Here is an 18,753-nt window from a genome sequence, read left to right on the forward strand (position 1 = left end):
GCCTTTTAAGGAACTGAATTTTCAGTAGAACTATAAATTATTTGAAAATTAAGTGTTTCCAAGTGTTAACACTTAAAGTGTTAAAGACAGAAAATCCTGATCAGCCTTTTTTTTAATAAAAGTAAGATACATTGTGCCTTCTGTTCCAAAATACGATATGAACAAAAATGGTTAAGATAGCATAGTGGAAAGATTCAGAATATCTGTGTTAGAATAGCTAGCTCTGTCCTTTATTAACTATATGATCAGGAGCAAGTTGCTTAACTTCCAGCCTTCATTTTTTTCCATCAGTAAAATGAGAATGAGAATAATAATATCCACTAGGTAGGGTTGTTATAAAGCTTAAAATAAATAACATGTAAAGTTCCTAGTATGGGACCTAGTGCATAGGAGGCAGTGCTCAAAGAAAGGAAACTATCATTTAGAGTGTTTATTAGTAATCCTGGGCAGGAGCCCAGCTGACTTCCTCTTCTCTAGATGGTACCTGCTTGGAATATGAATGCTGTATTTGGTTCCAGAAGGTGTTGAAACAATTTAAGATTGGGTGGATTTTAAAATGCCTGATCCAATTCTAGTTAAATTTCATCTTCTGCTTTTGAATTAAGTTTAGTGCTGAAACTAAACCAGATCCATGTCACATATCAAGCAGTGTCTTCCAGACAACTATAATAGGTGATTTTCTTTCCTTCTCATAATCTAGTTATTATTCATGCTACATTTGGCAGTAAAGCAAAATACATGTCACTAAATTGGATACAAATTAATTAAATTAAATAGAAAGATTAGTGCTTTTTTATTTTTTTTTTTTTAGTGCTTTTTTAAATTTAAGATATTTCATTAAACGGAGAACAGAAAGATAAATTTAAAAAAATCAAATCCTTGATTCCTTTAAGCTTGGAAATTTTAAGTATTTTTGAACTGCTCCTAAATGCTTAGTCTTCCATAGAAACTATCTTGAAATACAGTAAAAATCAACATTGGCAATTTTGTTTCAGGTTGAAAGCCTACGTTCGCTCTCAGACTGGGGTCCAAATTTTCATGAAAGTCGAGCATACACAGCAAAACTTAGTAAGGTAAAATTGCTTCTTACCTTATTTCTTTAATGTTTTCTAATTTTGTAATATAATTAAGTAACTTGGCTACCTTAAGTAACTAGTTACTGTACTAATTATCAACAAAGCCTAGGCTTTTAAAAATATTTTTCAAATTAGTATTCTAAAAATAGTTCTACTTATCATAATATGGGATAAATTCAACTGAAAAATCACCCTGGTTAGAATATTTTAAAGTTACATCATGTGCATAAAAGATTTCTAAGTCCTCTTTTAAATTATTTCAAGAAATAACCTCTGCAGCTGATTTCTAGTGTTCAAGTTTTTGTCTTTAGCAATATAAAAATTGGGGTTATCAGTTGACTTGCAAGCCAGGTCCAGGAATTTTGGATTTAAAAATTGCCACACTATTGATTTTTGACTAGTGAGAGCATCATTTTAAGGCAATATTGTCAGAAACTAACTGAGGTAGCATTTATCCTGAAGCTAGACCTGAGTTGAGGTAAAGCATATCTTCAAGATAGTTATCCTCATTTCTTCAGAACTTCATAGTTTTATAAGTATTTTCTAAGCATGAACAATGAAATTAGATACTATAGGGATACCTTTAAAAACAGATTTTTAGTTTTTTTTTTCTTTTTGTTAAAGATTTTTAAACTATAGTGTTTATATATATAGTCATAGGTAGGCTAAGATGAACAAATTTATATCTGTATATGTAATTGCAGTTATGTTATTAAAGGAAAGTATACTTAGAAAACCTCTAAGATTAGGTTATAAAATGTTAGGATATAAGAAATTTGCTACTGATCTACTGATTTTATTTGAGAAGTTTTTTTTTTCCAGAATACACAGGGTTTCAATTTATGTCTTTTTATTAAAGCTAATATGTCTGCAGTAAATTTGCTTATTTATTCAGCAAATACTTAATGAATACCCACTATTGCCCAGGTATTGTTCTAGACATTAGAGTGAGCAATAAGTAAAACCATTCCTATACCTGGGGAACTTATATTCCTAGTGGAGGAGAATTTATGTGAGCTTGCTTGTTTTAGCAAAACCACCCCTGTCCTTTTGCCACATTATTTCTTACCAGTTTATCATCAAAAAGTAAATGAACAGTTTTGAAGAGGAGAAACCTGAGTTGTAATGCCAGACACTGTCAGAGGGTGACTTGTGTTGCTGCTCACTGAACAATTTGAATACTCCCAACTTTGATACTGTCTATTCATTTGCAGTTTCCAAATCTATTAAACTTTAGACCTGTATTTTACTTTTTTTACTTTTATCAATAGGATCGTCTGTTTTCATGAAGCAATTGAGACACTGTTTCTGTTCTTTACATTTACTTTGCTGCTTTGATGTCTATATATGGCCTGGTTTTGATAAAGATGTGACTTAAGCTATTGTGGGATGACTCTTTCCAAATTTATTTTAAAACCATAAATTAAGTACATTTAATATTTTAGGCATATAAGTAAACAGTGGGGTTGATACAGGAATGAATAGTTTACAGTTCTATTGTACTAGGGAAAACAGACACGAGCAATGGTGACTGTGATTCCTGGCATGGATCTGTTTTCTGAGAAATGCTTATAAGTCCTGGAGAGGCTTAGAACAATGGAGTTTCCAGTGGAAGTATAAACATTTTCTAAACATTATTTTCAAAATAATGACTTTTCTATACTAGTCCTTTATTTTCAGGATCCTTCAGAGTGAAATTGTATATTCCATAGTAATATCCTTCCAGAATACACCATGTGTGGAGAAGTAGACTGTCCTATTTTACTTTAAGAGCTTCCAGAATTTGTTGTCTAGAAAGTTCACCATTGTAAATACTAAGTTTGTATTATATAAGTGATTTATATGTTTTATTATCACTGCTTCTCAAACCTAACCTAAATTATGAGAGGTTCCAAAATAACCTTTTTCTTTTATCCAAAAACCTATATGAAAATAGATTTTCTGTATCTGTCAAAAAAATAGTGTTTTAACTTTGATAAAGACCTTGAAAAGTTTTCAAACCTGTTTTCTCATCTGAAAGTGGGGATCAAGAGAGAAATGACTTTGCATCATTGTGAAAATTGCTTTGAGATAATGCATATGTTAGGTACATAACACAGTGCCTGGCACATAGGAAATCACTACATAAATACATATTATACATTTATTATGAATTGTAAGCACGAAAACATTCAGGTCAACATTTTGCTCAGTTGACTCAGTGAATCTGAGTTTTTGTTGTTGTTTTAATCCTAGAGATTGCTTTCTTAATAATAGGAAATGTTTAAAACAAAAACTCCCATATGGCTGACAGTTGACTCTTATTCATTACATTTTTGAAATAACTTCTTTCAGCAGAATGATTTCTTATATTTCAGGGAAGTTCTGTAAGTTCAGTATTAGCTATACCCTCAAGAGGCCACTCATTAATAACCACATATTAGTTTACATTTTTTGATGTATCAATAAATTGGCTATTGAAAGAATGTGAAGTGTCAGGAACTTGTTTCAAGATGTTTGTCATTTTTTTTTTAAGACTTATTTTATTTATACAAGAACCAGGGTACAGGCCAGATGTGCGGGAGGATGAAAGGATTCACCAGAGACAGAGCAGGGAACAGAACAGGCAGACTGACGAAATACACTGCTGAGGGAAGCAGCAGGCGAGACGGGAGAGGTCTGCTCGCCATGTGGGTTGCTCCGAGGCTGTCGGGGATCAAACCCGCACTGCAGAGGCTGCGGACAGCTTCACAGTGCCGCGCTCAACCGCCTGCGCCACCTGGGAGGCCCTGTTTGTCAGTTACTATTTCTGTACAAATGACTGCCAAATCTAGATATATTTTCACCCTTTCTTCCAAGCTGCAAATTCTGTTTTTAGCTATCCTAGCTTACTCATTTCATTAAATCTGAAGTTCAACATACCTAAATCTCATCACACCAAATCCATATGTTATGTATGTGTGTTCTTTTAAATGAGGATTAAATCAATTGATTGGCCATTTCCCTGTTATTGGTATTGTCATTCTCCTCAAGCAAGGTGTGAGAGTTTAAATCCACCTTTGAATTCTTGCTGCCCTAACCTTACATAATTGATCTCTATAATGAATTGTCTATGTTCTCTCTTCTACAGTCTTCTCAGGAGTCTGTTGTTTATTAGTGGAATGATTCCTTTTCCCCAATTAGTTATAATCCCCGTATCTTTTGAGCCTCAAAAATGTTTTGTACTTCTCATTGGTTCCTTCAATCCTATTTTATACTTTATCCCATATGATAGATAATCTCCCTTTTGAAGACAGTGACTGCCTTAGGCATCTCCATTTTTATATTTCCTGATGAGCTGTATCAGTGACTTTCCCATAAGACTTTAGTCCCTAGTTTTTAAAAGTAGTGTACTAAAGCACTTAAATATATGTGTGCCTGCTATGTGCTAGGTATTGATACCACTTTTATCTCTAAAGCTGGGCGTACACAACCTTTCCTATAAATGACCAAAGAATAAATATTTTTCGTTTTGTATATACAATTATACTTATCAACTCTGCCATAATAACACATAAGCAGCTATAAGCAATACATAAATGATTGGGTGTGGCTGTTCCAGCAAGACTTTATTTATAAATATAGTGGGTTGGATTTGGCCTCCAGACCATAGTTTGCTGATCCTGTGCTAGAGGATTTTTTTATTGGTTAATTGTGTTTTGTTTAACTCTTGGGATTTTAGTTCTCAGTATATAAAATGAGAGATATTTAACAGGAAATATTCAAAATCATTTGCAGAGATGTTTAGAAAGTGTGATACTTTTTTCTACCATGACATTTTAGAGAAAATTATGTTATCTATGTAAAGGCATTGAATGAGACCCACCTGACCTGTTTATCTTTCACTAATACCCACCTGCCAGCAAGCAAAGACTGTCTTCTACATTAGAGCCAAACTGACTACCCACTTCATGGTATTTGCTCATATTTTGAATTCCTGGATGCCTAACTTTACCTGTCAGCCCTAGTAGTGTCCAAGAGCCTGGTCTCTTTCTTCCTTCACCTACTGCTCCTACCAGATCCTGCCTGCCTTTTCACCTAGCCCATATCCCCACTGGCCATTTAGCCTCCCTTATAATCAACATCTTTCCACTGATCATTTAACTTGTATTGCTTCTTTCCTCAGAACAGTGCTGTTTTAGGTTTTAGTGTCCATCATAATCATCTAGGACAGTTGTTGGAAATGTAATTTTATTTTATTTAATTATTTTTTTAAGATTTATTTATTTATTTATACAAGCACTGGGTACAGTCAGAAGCGCGGGAGGGTGAGAGAATTCACCAGAGCCAGAGCGGGGAGCAGAGCAGGCAGAAGGACCGGAGTACACTGCTGAAGGGAGCAGCGGGCGGCAGGAGAGGTCTGTGCGCCATGTAAGACCCTCCTCCGGTGGCCAGGGAGTGGCCGGGGAGCAGCCGGGGATCGAACCAGCGCTGCAGAGGCTGCAGGCAGCTTTGCAACCCAGCGCTCAACTGCTGCGCCACCGGGGAGGCCCAGGAAATGTAATTTTAAACATATCCTCAGACATCCTGGCTTAGTAGATCTTAAACAGAACCCATAAAATCTGCATTTTTACAATCTATGCCTCTTATGGGACCATGGTGTATGTTATATCCAGGACTGCATTTTGAGAAACTCTAGCCAGGATGGTAAATTCCTGGAAGCATCCCTAAATGCTTTCTATAAAGTAAATGTTTGTAGATGTTTGTTTTGTTGAGGTTGTATAAAGACATATGCCATTTGATATTTGGATAGATTTTTTAAATCAAACTTGTATATCCTTAGAGGAGTTAGTCTCTGCCTTTGCCTGATTCAATTAGAAATAGAAAATTAAATGATCTTGTTTCAGGCTTCTAGAGAATGATTGAAAAATACACTTTGAAGAAATTTTAAATAGGAAATTTACAGAATGTATATTAAAGGGATTTTTAATGTCCTTCCATTAGAAAACAAGATCTTGAAAGTGAAGATTGTTTTTGTAATAATACTACAGAATTAAATATATACCAGAAAACATTAAAGGAATTCCAAAATTTTTAAGAACAGCATTAACTAATTTAAGATGCTTTGTCTTATGTAAATAGCCAGAGAACAGTTTTCTTTTTAGTTAGAGCCCTTGAAAATAATTGTAATGGAAGGCCAATAAACAGCAGCAGTATGCTCTCTAGATGGGATTTTAAACTTCCTCTTGTTTTCCTTTTGGAATTTGATTCTGTTAATACCTACAACAGAGATAAAAGAGGGAAGATCACTTAATCTAAGGTGTTTATTATTGTAAACAAGTTTGCAGTATCTTAGAAGATGCTATCATCAGCTTATCTGTGTAAGAGATACATCCCCAATAACATTTATTTTAGGTGTTTTTAATATGTTTATAGTTTGGTCAGCTTTGTACTAATAATAAAGTTATTCAATTCAAAACAAGTTTTAACATTTTTAAAGCTTTCAGATAATAGGTAATTAACTTACAAGTTTGTGTTATAGAGAGTATTTGGGTAATCTGTGAAAGATTTTCAAGTTTAAACCTTATTAGGATAAGATTTGTAATTGCAATGCAAGTTGAAAGAGAAAAAACCATGTGAGATTGCTAGCTTGTTAGGGTAGAGTTTATTCATCTATATTTTTAAATGATTATCAGTATCATATTACCATTGTATTTAGATTCTAGTGAATTTTCTTAAGAGTAGTGTAACAGTTTCATTTTAAATCATCAATATTTGTACAGAACCATGAATTATGATCTTTGCATCTATTTAACTTGTGGATAAAGATTACAAATTAATTTAAACTTAAAATGTACAAAAGTAGGGGCCTCCCCTGCCTCCCCTGATGGCACAGCGGTTGAGCACTAGGTTGTGAGGCTGCCCACAGCCTCTGCAGCGCCGGTTCGATCCCCGGCCACTGGCGAGGGTCCCACAAAAAAAAAAAAAAAAGTACAAAAGTATCATCATTTTCCAAAATTAATTTAGATTTTTTGTATAAGCAAAAAAATTTGAAGATCCTGAATAAATTTTCCCAAATACCACAAACAATGTTTACTGCAAAGGTATGTTAAAAATCAAGATTACATCTAGAAACGAAAAGATATCTTTGTGAAACATTAGGTATTAATATCAGTCTCTTATTGAGTACCTACTACAGTTTTTTAAGTACTCTGTTAAGCATTTTGTATTCATTATAATTATGTTACATTATGCATATATGTTGTAAATATATTATAATTGCATAGAGAACCCTGTCTGCTGCTTTGTAATCACTCACTGGTAGAACGTGGATCCACACTGAGGCCTGCTTGCCTACCTCCAAACTCTTGGCATGTTCTTTGCAATATAGCATATGCCTTTCAGTGCCATAAGTGACCAGAATGCATGTTCTTAGTTTATATGCATTTCAACCCAGATTCTTTGTTTTGCTTTTTGGGTATTGTTAATTTTCAAAGTGAGAGTCATGATCAGGATGTGTATGTGCTCAAAATAGTATAAAACTTTGGCCACATTCTGAATATAGACTCTAAAAAAGTGGAAGCAAGATACCATTTAAGGATTAGAAAAATGTTTGCATCAACCTGAAGAATGTCCACATACATAAAGGAAATATGTGGAGCAAGGTACTAAATATTTTTTCATCTCAGAGATGACATGTCCAGTGGTGGAATGGGTTTCACGTATGGCATTCTGCTTGAAGCTGTTTTATGATAAGAATTGTAAACTTAGCTCTAGGAGAAGCTGAAGCTTAGCTACTTGGCACAGCTGGGTGAGTGTTTACAGGACAGATGCAAGCTATTGAAATTTCAGTGGCTATGAACTTGAGAATTTTAATTTGAGAGGCGATAAGCCTTTCCATAGTGATGCTTTCGTTAAAAATAGGCTATTTTGGTTATTGGTTCAGGTAATTTCATGAAATTTAAGAAGAGTTTTCTCTAAATACTTGGGAAATATATTTTCACTCTCCATTTGATTTAGGGTACTAAATTTATCCATTCTAGTTATGACATATAATAATTTTTAACCAACTCTATATAATCTTCGGAGGTGGTAATGACATAATTAATTGAAATATCTAGGTAAGTCAGATATTTCATTTTAACCAAAATACTTCAACCTTCTTTTCAACTAGACTGTTGTTAGAAGTACCAAAACATTATGAATTCTATCTGTATTCCTGTGTCATCTCTCTATTCAGTCCTGTAAATACCCAGCTTATTGTTACTATTACCTGCCTTGTACAAGTACTTTCTTTCTAGAAAGCCTTAATCTTTTAATCTCTAATGAATACCTAATGGTTCACTACTGTATTCTCAGTGCCTAGAACAGTGTGTGGTACATAGTGGATACTTAGTAAATAAGTGCTAGGGAAAGAGACTCAAAAGATCTGCCTTATAGTCCCAATTCTCCATCTCCTTGTGTGACTGTGAATAAGATAACGTAACTTTTTAAGACCCACTGACCTCACCTGAAAGACAAAGAAGACTAAATTTTTGTCCACTCTAAAATCATCTATTTCTATGATGCAGTTAATTCATGAACTTTCTAAGTGAAAATTTCTCTGAGGAACCTCGTCATATTTTTCAAAGTGATACTTGCTAATGGTCAAAGATGCAAAAGTCTGTAGTGATCAGACTCTTGCATTTGATTTAACACTGTCTTGGGAAGCAAGATAGTGTTGGGAAGTAAAGTTAATTAAAATTCTCTATTGATTTAGAGGGAAATTCATGGAGGAGGAGGGATTTTTAAGAACCACTTAAGTTGAGGGGGGAAGTAGGAGTAACAAATGAAGTGCCTAGATACTAAAGACACTGTACAGCCTGAAAGAACGTTTGGAATTGGAAAAGGAACAAGAGAGAATGTTTGAGTATTTTAGTTTTTATATTTCTGTCATGACACTTGTTCCAGTGAAATAGGACAGTTGTTTGTTTCACTAGCACCCCCAATAAACTGTGGGTCTTATTTCTATTGGTTTCTGTTACCTAGCAGATTGACTCTACATGGTAGACAATAAATAACTGAAGAATTTGTTGATGAATAAATGCTGGGAATTGTGCTTAATAACATTTTTACATGCCTTTAGCATACTTCTAATGAAGTATGTAGTCTGTCTCTACAAGATAGGAATCTTAGGCTGTGAGAAATTAACTTACCCAGGAAATTAAGTTACATTTACAAAGTCAGAATTTGGACTCAAGTCTGTTTGTCTACAAATTCATGCTTTTTACACTAACTAGTCTCATCATAGATCATGAACATAATTCCTGCTAAGTATCTTATTTCTCTGCAAGAGGTGCTAAATTACCTTTGACATATAAAATGTTATTACTGATATTAGTTTGACAAGTTACATTTTAAACATTTTCACATATTACATTTAATCTTTACAAGCTACTCCATGAATAGATCTTTTCTATCCTTACACTGATAAGGAAAACTGAGTATCCTTGAGGAGTCACAGCTCATAAGGACCAGTAAAAAAAGATTGCAGTCAAGCCTTCTGGATTTCAAATTGAGCTTACTAGTGAGGCTCAGACAATACTGAACAAATGACATCTAGAATAAGTCAGAGCCAAGTAAGATCCTCTTTACATGTTTTAAAATGGCAATTGGTCACTTAAATTTTACCACCTTCATAGTATTCACATCCTAGTTAGATTAGTATCATTTACCATATAGTTCTGAACAGAGGTATATGTTTGTATTACCCAAGTCGTGCCTGGTGTACCATGCCGATTATATGTATAAAAGTAACACATATGACATAAAAGTTACACCGCAAAATACAATGAACCACTAAGTCAATTGCTGTATTTTTGTTTTGAAAACTAAGTATAGGTAAAAAAAACTTTAACTTTGACAAGATCTGTTCCTTTTGTGACTTGTATCATAATGAGTTGCAAAAATTGTCACACAGTATTATTTGGCGAAATTTTAAATAATACTTTTATTGAGGAAATTTGAAACTTTTGGACGCCTATAGTTTTTTTTTTTTAAAGATTTATTTATGCATACAAGAACTGGGGTACAGACCAGTTCTTGGGGAATTAGAGGATTCACCAGAGACAGAGCAGGGAACAGAACAGGCAGATTGACTGAAATACACTGCTGAGTGGAGCAGTGGGCGAGTCAGGAGAGGTCTGCCCCATGTGAGAAGCTCCCTGCCCGGGGATCGAACTCGTGCTGCAGTGGCTACAGAGAGCTTCCTAGGTTGTGTCTTAACTCCTTGTGCCACCAGGGAGGCCCCTACTTAGTTTGGCTTTGTGCTTTAGTTTGAGCTTATGAATCTTCTGCTTTCTCCTATACTAAACCTTCATAAACAACCTGGCCCCTTTCTTTTCCTTTTGCAAAGTCCCAATGAAAGGCAGTTTGTTCACTTAATCCATTCCTTTCTACTCTATTAAAATGTTTAGTGCTTTTAATTTTGTGTTATTTTAAAGGAATTTGATAAGTATGATATAAAGTAGCATTTAATTGGCTCTAGAACCTACCTGTTTCGCTTATGCCAGGATCAGCCATACTTTATAAAAATATTGACTATCACACAGCAATAAATTGATTTCTATTAAGCTTAATTCTTTAGAGAAAGCCAAAGATACAGTTTTTTACTTTTGTAATCAGTATTCCTCTTAGTACAGAAACCTAGACTGAGAAAAAATTACAACTATTGAGAATATAGATTAAGTGCTACCTTTGGCAGATAAGTATCCAAACTTGTAGAATTTTAGAGCTGGAAGTATCTTGGTGATCACTTCATCCAGTGACCTTGTGTTATAGTAGAAAAATACTGTGGTTTGGGAATAGCTGTTAGATTATTAAATTTGAAAAACATTCAAACTTAACATTCAGAATTTTTAGGGGATTGCAAGAGTGATGATCTCAGGGGTATCAGTAATCAGGAAACAAGGTAATTTGTGACTTTTTTTTTGAAGTCTGTCTACTTTTTTTAGTTATAGAAAGTTTTTTTTTAATACTAATTTGCTAATAAAGTAAAGAAAGAAGTTCAAGAATTTCACCAGTTTCTTTGGAAGCTAATAACAGCCAAGATTAAAAGTATAATCTTTAAGAAACAACTTTTATTTTTATAATGTCAGTCATATAACACTTGTTGATGCTGTTGAGCCATGCTGCCCCTATAATGCCCCGGGGAAGCTGCCTAATCAGGGTCAGCTAGTGAGTTTGTGAGAGTAAGCAAGTGAAATAGCAATAAGAAATGTCTGAGAGGGTCCCTGAGGATAAAAGACGTATGTTGGTACCTTAATTCTTCCAAATCAAAGTAGTTTGTCTTCTGGTATCAGAGCTATTTTCTACTGTTGAAAACAACAGATTTCATAAAAAATTCAAGAAGATAAAGATGTCTTAGGATTCAGTGACTTGATAACTTGCAAAGGTGTTAAAGCCTAATGTTTAGGCAGTGTCAAACTGCACTCTACAGTTTGCCTCAAGATAACAGAAATAGAAGCTTTTAACTTCTTGGAAGAAAATGTGATATAAAATAATGGTTCGAAGGTTTCACTGAAAGTTATGACTATATTTAAAATGTGTTTGTCATTAGAAGACAAATATTTCTTTCAGTGCTTTCATAGTAAGTGTCTTTATTACTAAAGATATTCAATGACTTTGTTATAAATTAAAGTTTCTATAAGAGTTTGTTAATTGTTTTAGGTAAATGTAAACATAGAAATTTGTAAAATAGTTAACAGTTTCTTTGTTTTATCACTTAGCCTTCACAATAACTCTCAGAGGTTGTACTGTCATTCCCATTTTTAAGCATGGAAATGAGGGATTAGAGAAGTTAAATAACTTATCCAGTATCACAGACCAGTGATGGAGGTAGGACTTTCACTCAAAATGTTAGACTCTAAACCCAAGCAACCACTAGTTACTGCTTCATTTAACCAAAATTCTTAAAATGTTACTCTAAATATATTTGATAGTCTTTCTATATAAACAGTTTATATAATTTACATTTTAATCACTGCTAGATATTATTAATAGACTGGGTAACCTTTAATAATAGAAAAATCTAAGAAATTTGATTTCACCTAAAAGATTATCTAGTGAAGTCTTACCTCTTTAACAGACCAGGAAGTTGAGGCTTGTAAGTTTACTGACACTCAATTGCAATATTGCTATGAATACAAGTTTGAAACATTTTAGGGTAAACACTAAATGAAATTCACTAGTTCTAATCAAAAGCATGCAACATACCAGATTTGCATTGTATTTTAATAAAATGCTTTAAAAATAGTTCATTATGGGAGGGAGAGCACAGGGGACTGAGGTGATGGTGCATGGGTGCCTTGGTGAAGGAAGTTCTATGGGGACTACACCTGAGGGGGTGAAGCAAACATTGTTTAAAAATGAACAATGATATAAAAAAATTTTAATAATTAAAAAAATAAAATCTTATAAATCTTATAAATCTCTGTATCCTAAATGCTTTGTACAGTGCCTGCTAGGCATGTAATTGGAAACTTTTTTTTAATTAAACATGTATAATCATTATAATTTTAAGATTTAAATAACTTTTAATTTATTACATGGTAATTTTTAAGTATCTCTAAATGTTCATCTACTAGGAACATATTAAATACTGTGTCAATAATATTTCACTGTTTGCCATGAGACTTTTGACAATGTTTTAAATTGCTTTAGCTTTGAGAATACAGAAAATCCTAACAAAGATTCAATATTAAGAAAAGAAATAAAAAACCTAAAACATGAAGTATACACTGAAAATTATTTACAAAAACTGAAATAGAAAATATTCCCTTATTGGGAAATGTCTCTAAATAGCAGCATTATGATTCAGTTAAAATGTACAGAAGATAAAGTTACTTACAAGTATTTGTAGGATAGTTCATGAAAAGTTCTTATTTGACAATTCAATTTTTTTTTTAGAAAAAAAAACACTTCAGTTATATCCCTTTTATATTTTTATAAGTAAATCTTGTATTTTGGTTTCTAATTTAATCTCATTTTTTTCTCTTTTGTATAATTACTGCTAACTTTTAAAAAATATTGCTTATTTCAAAGAGAAATAATGTTTAAAAGATGTGAAGCATTTAATCCTTGAATGCTGGAACCACGTTTAAAGTATTGTAAGCACATCTGTATTATATTACACAGGGAAAAGAATGTATGCATTCTATGGCCTTTGGGCACTAGGGTGGCTGGTTTAGGAAAACTGAGTGTTTTGCCTTTCAAGTTTCTTTTCAACATAAAAAACATTGTGATTCTAAAAATGAAGGACTTAATCCTAGTTATGGGGTGTGGTCAGGCAAACATAAGAAAAGTTTTAGTTTTACAGTTGTTTTCTCACTTGTCACTTACTTCTTAAAAAGAAATCAATTTTTATAGCAGGCTTGGCTTTGCATTTTGTTAAACACATTTCCCAGCACTTGGTAATTACTGCATGAAACAAACTTAGAACACAGAGAAATCTATAGTTCTGTACTAGGAGTTCTTAATAATTGTGCTGTGTTAGTCAGCTCTAAGTTCTAGGACAAATAATTGGTTACTAATTAAGTAATACCAAAGTTTGGTTTGTTCTTTAAAAAAAATCACAGCAGATTCAAATGTATCCTGATGATAATCTCATTCTTCATCACTTGTATTCCATTGTATTTTTTTGAGTGGGAGGGAAAAGGATAGAGTCCTGGAATATGTGTTTTACATGTGACTGTCATCTGTCATGGGTAGAAATGGAGAAAAATGTTGGAAAAATTTTGTACTACACTGGAGGATGTGTTTTCAACTTTTTATTTGAAATGATGTGATAGTCGTATGTACAGTGCCTAGTGAGCTACCTGAAATTCCACCCCTTTCTCTCCTATCCTAGAATGGTAAAGCAGTAGAGCAGATCTTTTTTTTTTTAAAGATTTATTTATTTATGCATACAAGAACTGGGGTACAAGCCAGTTCTTGGGGGGTGAGAGGATTCACCAGAGACAGAGCAGGGAACAGAACAGGCAGACTGACTGAAATACACTGCTGAGGGGAGCAGCAGGTGAGACAGGAGAGGTCTGCTGTGCCATGTGGGTAGTTCCCTGGCCGGGCATCAAACTTGTGCTGCAGTGGCTGCGGACAGCTTCATAGGTTTTGTCGTAACCCCCTGTGCCACCATGGAGGCCCCTAAAGCAGTAGATCTTTAATCAACTTTTTTTTTTAACTAATAACTTGAGAATTTTATATATCAAGGAATACTGTATTTAATTATCTGTGGCACATTTGACAGCTCTGTTATTTTGCCATGACTCATAAACTTAAATTTTATATTTTTGCCTCATTCAGTAACCCAAACTTGGGCCTCCCTGGTGGTGCAAGGGGTTGAGCACCGCACTATGAAGCAGTACGCAGCCTCTGCAGCACGAGTTCAATCCCCTGGCCGGCCAGGGAGCAACCCACATAGCACAACAGACCTCTCCTATTTCGCCCGCTATTCCTCTCAGCAGTGTATTTCAGTCAGTCTGCCTGTTCTGTTCCCCACTCTGTATCTAGTGAATCTTCTCACCCGTCCCCCATCTCTGGCCTGTACCTCATCTCTTGTATAAATAAATAAATAAATCTTAAAAAAAAACAACCCAAACTTGGTTTCTTTAGATTTCAAAATAATGGAAAGCCAGATTTAATATTGTGGCAATATACATTTCTGAAATCTGTATGAATTAGAATCAACACTTTAGAAAAAATTTTTGAGCTACTCATTTCACTTCTAAATTACTTAAATGTTATTTCTCATAGGATGGTTTTTGGTGTTTTTGCTTTTAAGGCTCAAACTAAAAATATGTGAGGAATTTGAACTTTTAGCTGCTCATTTTTATCCAAGAAAAATTTAAATCTTTTTTCCTTTATATGAAAATGACTTGTTCTAGATCTTTCCTGATGTCAACTTACTTGATTTGCTTTTGTTTTAGTTTTAGAACCACTATATTAATAGCTCCTTTACCTGATTTTCTTAGAGATATTAAACCTACTATAGTATGAGGAAATGACTACTGAATTAGTGCCATAGTGTTCAAAACATTATTTAATATAAAGGATTCTCTGATATATTTCATTTATGAGTAATTCTATATGTTAAGTGTTTCATTCTTTCTGTTGTTTTTTTTGATCATAAGATATTATGAACTGGATCCTTGCAAAAGTCTCCTTGACAATTTGAGGAATAAAGTGATCATTGAGTATCCAACGTTACATGTGGTATTAAAAGAATTCAGTAGTGACATGAAAATTCTTCACCAAGGTGAGTATAAATTTCTATCTGTAATGCTTAGAATTACTGTAGTGAAACTGAAGCAATTATATGACTGTCATTATTTCTTCTGTATTTTCCCACTGAATTTACTCTATTGCGACAGTTAATACTGTAAAGACCCAAAGTAATGAACTACTGTTTTGATCTGTTTGAACATATATAAGCTTTTAATATCAATTTTAAATGAATCAGTTGGAATGTCTGACTATAAAAGGATATTCTTTGCTTTATTGGAATTCTCTATGTTTTTGTCTTCTTTTAATCTATAAATATTTTAAGGAACCATTTGTCCATGATCAGATAAATTTACTCCCTAATTAGAACTCATTCTTCAGAGATTCCTAAAATGAGGGATTACAAAACATTAAGCAATACTGTTTCAAGGAGCATTATTTTTAAAATATGGACTACATTTAGAATAAGCTAGTGTCATTGCCTTGACTCTTACCTCCTTTTTTCGAACTGATTTTTTTTCTTTAATTTTGTGTCTTTAGTTATATTCTTTGGCTTTTTAGTGATTCTTTAAAAGTAGTTATTTTTTCCCTTTTTGATGAGTAGTAGAATTAGAAGAATTAGAAATAAAGTATCCATTTAAAAAAGTAGTGTATAAAGTGACATATCCATATTTACGTTTGATTTAATTTAAGCTAGTTGTGTTTCTGAATGCAAGTTCTACAGAATAAATAAAATTCAATAATTACTGTTCAAAAGGGAGAGAGGTTACTTAATTCAAAACCATTAGATCCCACTTTAAACTAAGAATTAATATATACAGATCATGTTTCATTTTAACAATCCAGAGGACCATAGAATCATTGGATTTTTCAAGTATATATTATTTTTTATTAAAAAAATTTTATTATGGTAACATTGGTTTATAACTCTTTATGTGATTTAGAGGTACAGGCTCACACCCTTCAGGTATGTGTTACCACACCATACCCACACCAAGGCACCAATAATCCTCCACCATAGTCCATTGTACCCCCTCCCTACTTTGCTGTCAAATGTGTGGTATTGGTTTTATTGTTCTACCAGCATTACAGGCTGAAAAAGGCAGTAACCTTTGTTGTAAGGTATTCTTCTCTGTACATATATATAAAAGCTTCTTTTTCTTAGTGAAAAGCCATAGAAATTTTTTTTCAAAGTGATCAAAATTGTATCCGTTCCACAATTTGAAATAGGATTTTTAATTAACAAACCTGAGGTTTCTAATAACCACTTATGGGGAGCTTCCAAGTCTTTAAATTATTTCTTGACTATACTTTTTACAGTTTGAGAGCATCTAGTTTTTTACATTCAATCAGAAATGATCACTTTTACTTTTTCTAAAGCTGTATAAAGCCTTACTGGTTTTCCCTTAATATTATTCACATAACTCTCACTCAATGTTGGTTTCAGGGAAAGTTGTTTAGTAATGTGGGTTACTAGCCAGGGCAAACATCGTCTGTGTAAATAAACACAGCATACACAGCTCCTCTTTCACCTTGTTTAGGAATGCACATTGAAGTCAGGCTTCCTGTAAAGAAGCAGGAGGTGGGGAAAGTCTACTTTTGTAGTGTATTTTGAATCTTATTAAGTAAAATTGCTGTTTTTGTGTGGGTATATGGTGATTGATTAATAATACGCAAAAGTGACTCAGACTTTCCATATAGAGACTCATTTACAGCTGCTGTAGTAAAGAAAGAAAGAGGATCTGATGAGACTTTTAGGGGCCAGTCATCATGTCATGAATATACACACCTTAAAAATAATACAATGTCTTCCTACATGTGCATTTCTGTGGGTAAGCACTTCAACATGTCTGTTTCTTTAGACTGTCTGCAGGGTGATCCCTTAATGCATGGGAAGGGTTGTAGAACAGTACTTTTTTTTTTTTTTTTTTCTTTAAAGCCTTGAAATTCTTTCTCCCTGGAAACAAAAATATTGCATTTGATCTTGAGTTCATAGCTTAAGTTGTCTCTCTTCTCCTTTGGAGTGAAAATATGTTCCTGGGCTAGGATTCAGTAGGTTTCACATTTGATGGTTGTTAAAATATTTATTATGATTGTAGGTTAACTAAGTTTTTTCTTCTAGAAGTCTACCTAAATTGATAGGTAGTCAGCAAGTTATATTTGTTTGCTTATTTTGTGCTTTTTAAGAAATAAAACGGGTTGGCTGTGTAAGGTTAATCAGTTAGGTAGCTGGTTAGGTTGGAGATGTAGAATGCGAACTGCCCCCTCAGTATCTATCCAGTGATGAGTGCTCAAAATGGTGTCACTTGCTTCACAGATCTTTGTTTGCGAAAGCTAACTAGCAGATTTAAGTGACTTCATAAAAGTATGCTACTTTTCAGACTAAGGAAAGAGGAACATCTTTTTTCCTTTAAAAAGAAAAAAGTCTATTATAAAAGAAACGAGGACAATTTCATTAAGCAAAGATAGGAAGAAAGGTTCCCTAAACTGAAATGCCAAATAGTACAAAGCCCATTAATTAAAAAAACATCGACAATATAATTCTTTATTGTTCTAATAGAACTCAAAATTAGAAAACATCTCTCCCTTTTGAGAAGAAATCCAACCCCAAATTGATTGCTTGAATTAGTGAAATACCTGGCAGAGCAGCTACTCGTATATTATTCTCTTGTTGGGCCAATAAATCTTTTCATTCATTTTACCTTCCTCCCTTCTCCCTTCATTCTCCTTACGCTTCCTTTCTTCCTTTCTCCTTCAGTGTGTGTGTAGCAGAAGGGGGCATGGGGAGGGTGCTGGATGTCAGGCACAGGAACATGCATGTAGAGTTTACAGTGTAATAGGTGTTATAGTAGATTTTGCGTAAAGTACAGAAAAAAACAACTAACTTGTAATATGAAAACACTTGAAAGACTTTGTTAGAGTTTTTAACATTCCACAAGGATTAGGGCCATATCTTGGATGGAACCTGTTTCAGAACCTTACTCAATAAAGACTCAGTAAACACCAGTTTGGTTGCTAGTACAATCTTAAATCTAGGTGCTATCTGCATACCCCAAGAAAACTGGTAGTTGGAATGCAAGGCAAGTGCAGGTATATGGTTGAAGCTTTGTCTCTTATTAGCTCTGGACCCTTGAGCATTCATTCTACTTCTCTGAACTTGATTTTCCTTATCTATACAATGGAGATAAATGGCTATAAGCCTTAAGTAAAATAATCTATATTTAACACTTAATAATTTTTATGTTTTTACATATTATTTCCTTACACTATACAATGAAATAAATAAGACAGTTACTCTGGTTCCCATTTTGCAGATTAAAAAAAAAAAAACCTAAAAGATGGAATGACTTGTAAATACATTAATTTCCACAAATACGCTACAGACACTGAAGAGGAAATGTCCTCTTTCTGTCCTCCAGGAACTCAGTTTAGTAATGAATTATAATCTTGCTTACTCACAACA

The 18,753-nt window shown here is 33.6% G+C and overlaps 1 protein-coding gene across 1 annotated transcript in view; it reads left to right on the forward strand.

The window, feature by feature from the left end:
• The window catches only part of ZNHIT6 (zinc finger HIT-type containing 6), a 48,690-nt gene that overhangs the window by 26,166 nt on the left and 3,771 nt on the right, over positions 1 to 18,753 (forward strand). Inside the window, exons 8-9 of the mRNA XM_037499168.2 lie at positions 996 to 1,073; positions 15,200 to 15,324. Of these exons, the coding sequence (XP_037355065.1) occupies positions 996 to 1,073; positions 15,200 to 15,324 (203 nt within the window). The remainder of the gene's footprint in view (positions 1 to 995; positions 1,074 to 15,199; positions 15,325 to 18,753) is intronic.

Source organism: Talpa occidentalis, unplaced genomic scaffold (assembly GCF_014898055.3).
Source record: "Talpa occidentalis isolate TD23 unplaced genomic scaffold, MPIMG_talOcc4v2.1 talOcc4.9, whole genome shotgun sequence".
In the NCBI taxonomy this organism is placed as follows: Eukaryota; Metazoa; Chordata; class Mammalia; order Eulipotyphla; family Talpidae; genus Talpa; species Talpa occidentalis.